This window comes from Grampus griseus (genome assembly GCF_964374135.1).
Source record: "Grampus griseus genome assembly, chromosome: Y".
NCBI lineage: Eukaryota > Metazoa > Chordata > Mammalia > Artiodactyla > Delphinidae > Grampus > Grampus griseus.
In genome coordinates this window covers 2,072,996-2,086,237 of record NC_139016.1, presented here as the reverse complement: position 1 = coordinate 2,086,237, position 13,242 = coordinate 2,072,996, and the positions used below count along the sequence as shown (strand labels likewise).

At 49.0% G+C, this 13,242-nt stretch overlaps 1 protein-coding gene across 1 annotated transcript in view; it reads left to right on the top strand.

Annotated features, from left to right (window-relative positions):
• Window positions 1–13,242, top strand: part of LOC309817728 (cAMP-dependent protein kinase catalytic subunit PRKX) — a gene marked incomplete at its 5' end in the record, with an annotated part of 80,327 nt that overhangs the window by 40,637 nt on the left and 26,448 nt on the right. The window contains one exon of the mRNA XM_082646999.1: window positions 8,423–8,686. Within this exon, the coding sequence (XP_082503125.1) occupies window positions 8,423–8,686 (264 nt within the window). The remainder of the gene's footprint in view (window positions 1–8,422; window positions 8,687–13,242) is intronic.

The following is a 13,242-nucleotide window of genomic DNA, read 5'->3' as shown; positions in this document are numbered from 1 at the left end:
GTAAGTTCGTTTGTATCATATTTTAGATTCCACATCTAAGTGACATCATATGGCATTTGTCTTTCTCTTTCTGGCTTACTTCACTCAGTATGATAATCTCTAGGTCTGTGAGTCTGTTTCTGTTTTGTACGTAGATGCATTTCTGTTACTTTTTAGATTTCACATATGAGTGATACTGTATAACGTTTGTCTTTCTCTGTCTGACTGACCCCACGTAGCATGATCATCTCCAGGTCCATCCATGCCGCTGCAGGCGGCATTGTTTCATTCTTTTTCATGGCTCAGTGGTATTCCACTGTATGTACACGTACCACGTCTTCTTTTTCCAGTCCTCTGCCGATGGACACTTCTGTTGCTTCCATGTCTTGGCTGTAGTGACTACTGCTGCTGTGCACACAGGGGTGCATGGATCTTTTCAAGTTAGAGTTTTCATCTTTTCCAGACCTGCCCTTTCCTCTTGTAAGTCACATCTCCAAAGTCCGTCCACCTTTGTTCATCTGGGTCCCCTCTCTTTCTTCTCAGTCACCTCCCCAGGGCTTATCCACTCTTGATTGGAGACGGGGGCTTCTTTCTGACATGAAAACCCAACTGTCATCCTTTGTTTTCCAGTCCCGTCAATGACTTTCCTTCCTGCCGTCAACAAAATGCAGACTCCCTACGGTGCATCCACAGCTCTAGGGTTTGACTGGTGCCTCAGTTTCCAACTTCCCTGTATGTCTGTCCCCAGCCTCCTTCGACCACAGATACACCTGGGCAACCCTTCCCATCTTGCTGGGACACACACCCCCTTCTGTGTTCGGTGTTTAGAGCTGGTTCCCCTGCTTCCCACAAGGCTCATGACAGGCCAAACGGGAGATGCCCTTTCCAGTGTGTCCAAGATAGGACATTGCCAGGTTTGAAGTGAGTCCTTTGTTGGGTTTTTTTTAAGATTTCTTTTTTTTTTTTTTTGATGTGGACCATTTTTTAAGTCGTTATTGAGTTTGTGACAATATTGCTTCTGCTTTATGTGTTTTGGTGTTTCGGCTGTGAGGCATGTGGGATCTTAGTTTCCCCGACCAGGGCTCGAACCCTCACCCCCTGCACTGGAAGGCGAAGTCTCAACCACTGGACCACCAGGGAAGTCCCCGAAGTGGGTCCTTGTCCAGATGTATCCACTAAACAGAGAAAACCAGTGGGTGGTGAGGTCAATAAAGACGGGCGATCATGAGTTACTGGAGATGCTGCTTGGTGATGCTAACCGTGGGTCCCACGCCTTTTAGATCCACTACATGCGTGCTTTTCTCGTAGCGACGTGATAAACCTTGCTTTTGGCCCTCGAACTTCTATTTTTTTTATAGACTCGGTCCTGCAGTTGATGAGAATGACGGGATGAACAGATTAGCTCCTGCAGTTCATCCCGCTTCTGATTCTCTAAACTCAAGAGTTGAATTCCTCTGTGGTCACGTGGACTGCCTCCTGTCAGCCACAAGCACCAAGCGATGACTGTAACTGTTCTTGGAGTCGTGATGTCAGGAACTGTTTGAATATTCGTTTACTTCCGATCGTTAATAATACCCAACTTTTTACAACTTCTTTCCATACAAGAAACCTCTTAACTGGTGGAGCTTTGAAGCAAAGATGTATCGGAGGAATTTGTTTTCTTCCTTTCGATAATGTATCTGATTTTCGTGATTTGGAGGAGGAAAGTGGCGTCAGGGCCCTCAGGACTTTTGTTTGTTTTATAGCCGTAAGTTCTATTCGTTATGGGGGCCTTTATTTGAAAAGTATTGCTTCTTAAGCAAGCTGATGACGGATCACTTCTGCGTGTGATCTACAAAGGCAAAAATGACTTATCCGCTTAATATACGGTGGCTTTCGTAGGTATGGCGGTTGGTTGAAGGTTTGTTTGATTTCATTAGATATTTGTGGAACGAACATCTTCATCCAGCTTGGTCGGTCGGTATAGTTCTCCCCACTCGATCCCTTGTTTGTGACATTTGAGATTGTGATACGGTGATTTACCCTAGGAAATATTTATTTGGTCTTCTTCTCAGTTCCTGGCACAGAGTTCCTAAAACCCTTGCAATTTCCTAAGTGTCGAGAGCCATAAAGGTGTCTTGGAAAGCCCCCGGGTCACCTGTGGCTGGGGGCTGGTTATAGGGGAACCAACCCTTAGAGGGTTGGAACTGTCAGTCCCACCCTGACCTTGGGAAGCGGAGGGGGGCTGGAGGTTGAGTTCACTTCCCAGTGGCCAGTGAGTTCATCAGACCTACGTAATGAAGCCTCTATAAAACCCCAAGAAGGTAGGGTTCAGAGAGCTTCCGTGTCGGTGAACATGTAGAGATTTGGGGAGAGTGCAGCCTGCCCCCTCCCCAAATCTCACCCTCTGCATTGGTCCCATCTGGCTGTTCCTGAGTTAGCTCCTCTTATAATAAACAGGCGATCTAGCGCGTAAACGTTCCTGACTTCTGTGAGCCGTTCTAGCAGATGAAACCCAAGGAGAGGTCGTGGCAACCTTCCACCTGCAGCCGGTCGGTCAGAAGCACAGGTGGCCCCCTGGACTTGCCGTTGGGGTCTTGTGGGACTGAGCCCTTACCCCATGGGGTCTGATGGTACCTCTGGGTGCATAGTACCAGAACTGAGTTGAATTCTAGGACACCCAGCTGGTATCCGAGAAGGGCTTGACGTGTGAGGAATTGGGAGCCGGATAACAGACACTTCACCCTCAGTTGCTTCCTGTGTCGGTCGACCTACCCGTGGATGAAACTGCAGTTCCCCTGGAGCCCAGGGGACGGAAAGAGAGACTGTGACCCCGGCCTCCTTCCCGAATCACCTGGTGTCCAGCCACGCTATTTTTGGGGACTGACGCACTCCACCTACTTGCTCAACCCTGAAAGTCGTCTCATTCCTCGCTCCTAACCCCATCTGGGTTCTGTCCTCACCTCCCCACGTTGTTCATTATCTGATGCTCCTGAGACTTGAGATGAGTTTGCCTTGGAACCTTGTGATCCATTGTTTGCCGGAGCTGGGAATACGTCAGGGCAGCTTCTTAGCCTGGTAGTGGGTCTGTGGGAGCAGTTACAGAAGTTACGCAAAGAGTGAGTTGCCTAGCAGCTCACTGATGCCCTCCAGGTGCGTGTGTGTGTGTGTGTGCGTGCGTGCGTGCATTGGAGCAGCAGAGAGATAGGCTTATATATATTTCTCCTACCTTTTCAACCCAATTCACAGCTGTAGAAAATGGTCGTGCCCTTGCTTAGATATTATTGACTGTTTCACGTCTTCTTAAGGGCTCAGTTCGGCCCCAAAATCCCAGAATACCAGGCCTTCCCAGATGAGTGCTAACTAGATTGGCCATCCGCCCTGCCCCAGAGAAATTCAGCAAGTCACCAGTTTACGTAGAGGTTCGGTGTACAAGTTCACCAGTCAGGTGTCAGGATCCTACAACAGTGGTCCCGAAGCTTTTTGGCCCCGGGGGCCGGTTTTGTGGAAGACAGTTTTTCCACGGAAGGTGTGTGTCTATGGTGGGCTTCAGGTGGTAATGAGAGCGGTGGGGGGGCGGGGCGGAACGGCGGCTCATCGCCTGCTGTGCGACCCGGTTCCTAACTGGACGCGGACCAGTACCGTGGCCTGGGGGTTGGGGACCCCTGCCCTAGAACACATCTCCCCGTCAGAACCGCAAAGCCCTTGCTGGGTTCTAAGCTCGCCCGCAAAACACAGCGAGGCTGTCATGCGTTTGGGGTACCGTGCGCTTCTATGCAAGCGTCACGGCACGGAACATCCTTGCCATACACGTAGGTATGTGGATCGGAGAAGGAGGGCGGGCGGCCCAAAGATAACGACTCATCTCGATTTTAAATGATGGAAGGAGGATGGGCGTCTGCTCAGACGATTTCTCCAGAAAGCCATGTCGGGGAGGAAGACATTTTCCTTATCCTTCCAGGCTCTTCTGGCTGGTCTGAGAATGAAATGGACGTGAGACAGATGAACAGGAGAAAGTCACACGAAAGTTGAATCCCCTGGACACACGGGAGAGACCCAGGAAAACGGAGTCACTCACAGACATGGTCCAAACCCTCATCTTAAATGCTATCATCTTCAGCTAAAGACAAAAGAGCCTGTTGGGGTAGTGGCTTGGGACTTCAAAGGGGAGGAAGGCCGTCGACATGGAGACGGAAAAGAAAAAGTTGGTAGACAAGTGTTTGCTGAGCCTGCAGAGACAATGGGACACGGAGTGGACCCTGATCTCCAGGCCCTGCTGTTTCCCCACCACGGGTGGCCCATATCACGGGCAGACATCTCTGGTGAGGATAGGGGTCCCAGGAACAGCTCCTCCGTCTAAATTCTTTTAGGCTATTAGCGAGAAGGTCAAAGTTTCTCTTTTGAGTCTTTGATTGTTTTCAAGTCGAAATAATCCGCATGCCAAGAGATACTTTGCGGGGGGGAGCAAAGTTGTGTTCCACTCCAGTAGCAATAGCCACAACCCACAACCCCAAAGCACTCTTCCTGCGTCCTGTGTTCCCTCAAGTTTCAACACTGCAAATCTCGAGCCTTTGAACTGTCAGATGTGAGAAGGGGAACAGGCCAGAGATGCACGGCTATCAGGAACTGGGGGAAAAGCAACGCCTAGACGGGGCTGCCACTGTGCTTCTTACAGACAGGACCCCGGGCCGTCTCTCACTCTGAGAGACAGAAATCAACGGGGAACACCGAGAAAGAATGGCATGTATGGCAACCCTATCGGAGGGTAGCCGTCATCCCCCAACCGCACCCGTCGTGCAAAGAGTCTGCACGTGGAAACGCGCATGTAGAGAAACCCTTTCGTAACGCGTGGCCCATATTGTGCAAAGACATAAAAACCATAGTGCTTAACAAAAAAGCCATTCATTTGAACATCAGAAGAGTATGTTGTCCTTTTTTCTTTTTAAAAGGCTTCGCTTGGGCATAGAAAAGTTTTTCACATCCACAACGGGGGGCGTTTTTCCTCTCTGCAGCCCATCTTTTTTTTTTTTTTTTTTTTTTTCAAATTTGACCGCACGCACCGCAAGGCTTACGGGGATCTTAGTTCCCCAACCAGGAATTGAATCCGTGCCCTCGGCAGTGAAAGCACCAAGTCCTGACCACTGGACCGCCCAGGAGGTCCCCCATCTTTTTGTTTATTGCATAAACTTACACCTTCCTGACCACTGCCACACTCGGTTATTGCTTCGTGATTTTCCTTCCAGCTAGTTTTTGGGTCATTGCAAACTATCTCCTCCAGTGCTTTGTGTATATATCGATACGGTTGATTACAGGCAGATCTCAGAGATAACGGTGGGTTCCGTTCCACAGCACCACAGTAAAGTAAATATCGCCGTAAAGCGAGTCACACGAAGCTTTTGGTTTCCCAGCGCATCTGAAAGTTACGTTTACGCTGGACTGTAGTCTGTTAAGTGTGCAGTACCATTGTGTCTAAAGAAAAGCAGTGTGGGTGCCACAGTGAAAAACACTTTATTGGTTAAAATTGCTCACCAACCTCGGAGCCTTCCGTGACTTGCTTTTTTGCAATAGAAACACCCCAAATCACAGGTCGCCACAATAACGAAAAGGTTTGAAGTATCGCGAGAATTACCAAAAGGGGACCTTATCGCGAGAATTACCAAAAGGGGACCCAGACACACAAAGTGAGCGAATGCTGTGGCAAACATGGTGCCCGTAGAGTTGCTTGCAAAACAGGGTTGTGACAGACCTTCCATTTGTTACAAATGCGGTGTGTGCAAAACACACTGAAACGAGGCGTGCCTGTTTTTTTCTTTATTTTATTGGAACAGCCCCTCCCAGCAGCCAGGACCATCTGGTGCATGGTGCCCTGCGCATCCTCACCCAAGGACGCCGGCTCCTCCGAGCATCCTTTGTTTTCATGGAAGCCCAGAGGGACGCAGCTCTTTGGGACCAGCCTTGGAGGGGAGCACAGTGTCCTGAGCAGAGAAGATGCCCGGCCCGGGGGTTCGGGGATCAGGCACCGCTGGCACAGTAGCCTCGCGTTGCTTCACATCGTCGTCTGTGTGTCCCGATCCTGCGGGGGGACCTTTATATGCTTGTGCGTGAGTCACACGTCTGTGTCCTAATCCGCTCAGAAACAGAGCCCTTACTTCCAAAGAGCGTTTCTCTTTTTTTCTACATCTTTTTTTTTTTTTTTTAACATCTTTATTGGAGTACAGTTGCTTTACAATGGTGTATGAGTTTCTGCTGTATCACGAAGTGAATCAGCCATACGTAGGTACATCTCCTTTACAGGCAAACTTTCCTCTCCATCAGTGCTTATCTCCCCAGGATGTAGCTGTTGCTTTTCCTCTTTGCCGTGACCTCTAAAATTCATTCAGGACTCTGTCTCTTCTCGCATCTAGATTCTTCTCTTCTCCTCAGTTTCTCGCTGCTGCCTTTGCTCCCGTGAACAGAGCCAGTCAGCGCCTTTCTAAAGGTGACGCGTCTCTTCTGACTCTCTGGGGACATCTCCTACCCGTCGTTGCTTAGAAGTCTCTTGCTTTGGGGTTTTGTTAATGGCCACCTTTCCCAGCAGGTGTCTGGGAGGCCATCATGAATGGACTGGAAATTTGCAGTCTTGATGACGACCCTGGGGCCACTGAACCAGGTGTAATCCCTGAGGTGTGCCCACCCCGTGTGAGTCTGCTCAGGCTGTGAGACAAGCGCCCCAGATGGCACGGCTGTAGCAGCAGAGTTATTGGTGCATGTTTGGGGAGGTTGCAAGTCTGAGGTCAGGATGTCGGCCTTGTGGGTGCCCTTTGAGACTGTGGAGACGGCCGTCTCCTCCCTGTGTCCTCCCAGGGTCGTCCCTCTGTGTGTGTCTGTGTCCTGATCTCCTCTTCTTATAGGGCCACCTGTTCTATGGGATCAGGGCCCACCCTAGTGACCTCATTTACCTTCATCCCCTCTTTAAAGACCGTATTTCCTAATCGAATCACCTCCTGAGGTCCTGGGGTGAGGACTTAACATATGAATTTGGGGGTTGGGGACACAGTTCAGCCCATAACAAGCCTTTCACCAGTTTATCGTCAGAAGTTGGTATTTACTCTTGGCCATTCTGAGACCTTTGCACGTCGACAGGATAGCCATCCCTTAGCATTGTGTCTCCCTGTATCCTAACATCTGCGTGCACCTGAATCTTAACGTCTGCCTATACGTGTCCAAACGTGTGTCTGTACACGTAACGTTAACATCATCTGTGCCACATCTTAGCACATCGAATGGGTACCTGTACCCATAACATGGATCTCTGCCAAACCTTAACATGTGTCCACACACATATCTCAACATCTGTTCACCTATACGAGTATCTTAACATCCACCTAGAGATCGATCTTAACGTGTATTTATACACATAACGTGACATCTGTCTATGCCATGTCTTAACATGTATCTGTACCAATAACATCGCTCTCTACCAAATCTTAGCATCGCCGCACACACAAATGTGGGCATCGGTCCATCTGTATGAGTATCTTAACATCTACCTAGGGATGTATCTTTTCTTACAAAATAATCATCTGCTTATGTGTTGGTTTTTCTGTTCTAATACCTATAGACATATCTTAACATCGATCTCTACCAAATCGTTTTTTTTGTTTTGTTTTGTTTTTTTTGCAGTACGCGGGCCTCTCACTGTTGTGGCCTCTCCCGTTGCGGAGCACAGGCTCCGGGCGCACAGGCTCAGCGGCCATGGCTCACGGGCCCAGCCGCTCCACGGCACGTGGGATCTTCCCAGACCGGGGCACGAACCCGTGTCCCCTGCATCGGCAGGTGGACTCCCAACCACTGCGCCACCAGGGAAGCCCTCTACCAAATCTTAACATCTGTCCACACACGTCTTGCATCTGTCCATGTATATGAGTATCCTAACATGGACCTAGAGATTTAAAGATTTAAATGAAGTATAGTTGATTTGCAATGTCGTGTTAATTTCTGCTGCACAGCAGAGTTATTCCCTTATACGTATATATGCATTCTTTATCATATTCTTTTCCATATGGTTTATCGCAGGAGAGTGAATACAGTTCCCTGTGCTCTACAGTAGGACCTTGTTGTTTATCCATTCTCTATATAATAGTTGGCGTCTGCTAACCCCAAGCTCCCAGTCCTTCCCTCCCCCACCCCCTCCGCCTTGGCAACCACCAGTCTGTTCTCTGTGTCTGTGAGTCTGTTTCTGTTGTGTAGATAAGTTCATTTGTGTCTCATTTTAGATTCCACATAGAAGTGACATCATATGGTATTTGTCTTTCTCTGTCTGACTCACTTCACTTCGTATGATCATGTCTTACCGAGAGATATATCTTAACGTGACCTGTTCATGGAACACGACCTCCGTCTAAGCGCCATCCCAGCATCCGTCCGTCCCTGTCCCTTCCTGTCCCTCCGAGGCGCAGCCCTCACTCCCGCTCTGGCCCCGCAGGTTCTGGACGGGGCACGATGCCCGCTTCCTGTACATGCTGATGGAGTTCGTGCCGGGTGGTGAGCTCTTCAGCTACCTGCGCAACCAGGGCCGCTTCCCCAGCTCCACCGGGCTCTTCTACGCCGCGGAGATCGTCTGTGCCATTGAGTACCTGCACTCCAAGGAGATCGTCTACAGGGACCTCAAGCCGGAGAACATCCTGCTGGATAGAGACGGTCACATCAAGCTCACTGACTTCGGGTTCGCCAAGAAACTGGTGGACAAGTACGTGAGCGTTTCCCCCGTTTTCCCATCTTCCCGCCCCCTGCCTCTGGCAGCGTGCTCTGCGTCCTCTGCGCTGTGACGTCCTTTTTCTTTAGATTCCACACAGAAGTGACATCGTATGGTATTTGTCTCTCTCTGTCTGACTCACTTCACTCAGTATGACAATCTCCAGGTCCATGCACGGTGCTGCAGATGGCATGATTTCATTCATTTTGATGGCTGTGTAATATTCCATTGTGTATATATGTGTATATATATATATGTATATATATATACACACCACATCTTTATCCATTCCTCTGTCGATGGACACTTAGGTTGCTTCCATGTCTTGGCTATTGTAAATAGTGCTGCAATGAACATTGGAGTGCATGTATCTTTTCGAATTAGAGTTTTCTCCAGATATATACCCAGGAGTGGGATTGCTGGATCACATGGTAGCTCTATTTTTAGTTTTTTGAGGACCCTCCATCCTGTTCTCCATAGTGGCTGCACCAGTTTACATTCCCACCAACAGTGGACGTGCTTTCCCTTTTCTCCACACCGTCACCAACTCATATTACAGCTTGTCTTTCTTTTTTTATTTTTATTTTTTGTGGTACACAGGCCTCTCACTGCTGTGGCCTCTCCCATTGCGGAGCACAGGCTCTGGACGCGCAGGCTCAGCGACCATGGCTCACGGGCCCAGCCGCTCCGCGGCACGTGGGATCCTCCCGGACTGGGGCACGAACCCGTGTCCCCTGCGTCGGCAGGTGGACTCTCAACCACTGTGCCACCAGGGAAGCCCAGTTATCTATTTTATACATAGTATCAATAGTGTATATATGTCCATCCCAATCTCCCAATTCATCCCACCACCCCTCCTTCCCCCTTGGTATCCATACATTTGTTCTCTACGTCTGTGTCTCTATTTCTGCTTTGCAGGTAAGTTCATCTGTACCATTTTTCTAGGTTCCACATATATGCATTAATATACGATGTTTGTTTTCCTGACTTTCTTCACTCTGTATGAGTCTCTAGGTCCATCCATGTCTCTACAAATGACCCAGTTTCGTTCTAGGCTGCTGTTAAATGCAATCTGATTTTCCCCTATAGAATTTCATCTATTTCATGGCTGAGAATAAAATGGGATGGTTTTACGTAGAAGAGTGTGAGGACTTTATATAGTTTTAAAAATTGGTTTATGGCATTGGTGCTGCCCCCTATTGGTAACGTGTGGTATATAGTCCACCTGCTAGTTTTTTGGGGTTTTTTTAATCATTTTATTTGGAAGCCCTGATTCAAACAAACAACCAATAAAGTGTTTCACAAATGCACTCGGTGATAAGTTTGGCCAACCGTCATCATTTTACAGCTGAGAAATCTGAGGCCCTGAGAGGTAAGGCAGTTTGCGTGTATCCCCACAATTGCCAAGTGGTAGTACCTTACGGCTTCCGGGTTAAATTTGTTTCCCTTACCAAGAGCCTCTGTTCACGGAAGCACCTCAGAGGGGCAGTTAGGAATGAAGAGTGGATATGGGGACCACTTGCCTCTGCTGGACCCCTGTGTCTGCCGCTCTCCAGCTGGAGAGATTGAGTACGTTGTATGTTGTCGTCACCCCGTGTGCCTTGGTTTTGCTCGTCTGTGTAATGAGAATTGTTCCTACCCTGCAGGGTGATTGGTAACAATGGATGGGTCTGCTCGATGCAAAGTATTTCCTAAGAACGGTTCCTCTCATGTAGTAAGCATTGAGTAGACTGTAGGTGCTTCTGACTTTATCATGCCCACCCTCACGTCATCGTCACCACCACCATCGCCACCACTGTCATCACCATCATCATCCCATAGATATCACCTTCATCACCATCACCACCGTCATCATCACCCTCATTATCACCCTCATTATCACCATTATCATCATCACCATCATCACCACTATCATCATCATCACCACCATCTCCATCATCATCATCACCACCATCATCTCCATAATTATCACCTCCATCACCACCATCACCATCACCTTCATTGCTCTGGACTGAACTTGTATTCCTCCAAAATTCATGTCTTGAAGCTCTAACCCCCACTGTGTGGCTGTATTTGGAGATCATGTTGTTAAGAAGTAATTAAGGTCAAATGAGGTCATGACAGTGGGGTCCTAATCCCATAGGATTGGTGACCTTATGAGAAATGTATTTCTCCCAGTTCTGGAAGTCCATGGTCAGGATGCTGGCTGAGTTGGTTCCCGGTGAGGCCTCTTCCTGGCTTGTAGATGGCCTCCTTCTAATACAGTAGAGAGATCTCTCTCTCTTCCTCTTCTTTTAAGTACACGAGTCATTGGATTAGTCCCAGTCTTAACCTGATTACATCTGCAAGACCCTATTTCCAAATACATTCACAGGTACCGGAGTCTAGGACTTTTGGGGGGGAACACAATTCAACTCAGTGGGGATGCCATGGAAGGCAGTGGGGGAGTCGGAACACATGAGCAATTGGACGTCTGTTTCACAGAGCATACTTGGATAACGGTCTCCCACCCCCAGTTGTGGTGGACCTGATAACAGTGAGAAAACTGAGAACGGCGGGTGTCACTTGGCCCTCTCTTCAAGAGCCAGTGAGCAGAAACGATAAGATCAGGGGCATCGATAATTCACAGCCTGGACCGGCACACTCTCCCAGTAACATCCCCCACTGTCTGTCTTGTCGTAACACATTTACTGCAGTCTGGAGCTCTTTCTAGCAATTTGTGACTCTCTACGTCCGAGAAGCATGGGGGCTTTTTGCAGGAAGCTTTTTTAAGTGTAAAGAGAATTCTCTTAAAAGGAGAAGACTGCTTCCACCTTGCACAGTAATCATCTGCTATGCACCTGGGTGTACACATGTCTGTTAGAGTCCCTGCTTTCAGTTCTTTGGGGGCCTTAACCAAGGACTGAGGTTTCTGGGACTTACGGAAGTTCTCTTTAACTTTTTAGGGAACTGCAGTACTGTTTGAAATCTAGGGCTTTAAGGACGTTCACTGCAGTCTGAAGCTCTTTCTAGCAGTTTATGCCTCTCTACATCCAAGAAGCCTGGGGGCTTTTTGGAGAAAGCTTTTCCTTGAATGAGGGGGTCAGGCTACCTGAGTTTACTGAGAAACTAGAAAGTCATACAGCCTTCCACCTGTGCCCCATACCCCAGGATGAAGCCAGGGAGAGACTCACCTTTCCACATGTAAGCGGAGACACCGCACCTAACACAGATACAATTATCTGCACCCACCTGCACCTGGTGAGGACATCAGCTAAGCGCCAGGCTTCCAGCTAGATTCAGGCCACCGTGGATGTGCCCCACCTGGGAATACAGCATTCACGGGCCAGTACCTGGATCTCTCAGCAGAATTAATGAATTTCATGAGCCAGAGCGACGAGGGTTGACTTTGAGTTGACTCAGCTGGGTGTGGCGGGAAGAAAGATGCTCCTAAGCTTAAATCTTGGGGACAAGAAACTCCCAGCTGGACCGCCAGGTGGTTCTGTGCACCCTGACGGGTTGCCACTTGAAAAAGCCCAGCAGGTAGTGTGAGCCCCTTCCCGCTCGACTCCGTGTGGGAAGAACCCACGTCTCCCATCTCCTTTCCTTCCTTGAACTTACGGCCACCTTCTGCACCCAAATTCCTGGCTGGTTACCAGACCATACAATTTCTATCTGCACCAACGTAACGTGACCTTCCATTCCTTCCATAGGATTTGAAAGTGGAATGGTACTTTGTATCACAGGGGGTCCTAGGGAAATGGGAAAGAGTCTGTCATGTGAAAAAAGAATCAGAGATTGGGAATGGAGAGGTGTCATGGAGAAGGGAAGCAGGGACCCAAGAGCACCTTTGGGTGGGTTCCTGGAGAGAGCTGAACACTCCCGCCCAAGACCCCCAACACTCCAGTGGACCTGTGGAGGGCTCGGACCAGATGCACTGCTTACACAGCAGGGTCAGCGTGAGCTCGATGATGGGCAGAGAAACAGAGAGAGTGGACAGACGTATCAGTGAGCAGACACTGTTACTTTCTTTACATGAAACCTGCAAGATAGGGGTTTCTTCTATCAGTGCTTCATCATTGCATCTCTTGTTGGAGGAGTTCTTTGCAAAGGGTATTTTCTCCCTCCTAAGATGCCGTTCCTTTCTCCCTGTCTACAGACAGGTGCCAGACACAACGGCAACACTAGGCAACCCGGGCACACGTGGTCTGGACCTGGGCTGCAGCCCAGAGTTTTTAAGTGGCTGCCCCAGAGACATGCTCGTTGGCAGAAGCGTGCCAGCTGGACGTGGGTCCCACACAGCTCTGTCTGGACTTACTGGTCCCGGATCCTTTCCAAACCCGCCCTTGGTCCAGCTTCTGCCGAGGCTACCTTACCTTGACTCTGGGTATCAGACACCTGTTCCTGGATCTCCCGCCCACGGGGACACCCTCCTTTCTTAGCCTCTTCTGTCTCTGCACTTTATAAAATTTTAATTGTGGCAAAATATAGATAGCATCCAAGATACCACCTTAACCAATTTTAAGCGTAAAATTCAGCGTATGAATTACATTCAGTACGTGGTACAGCCA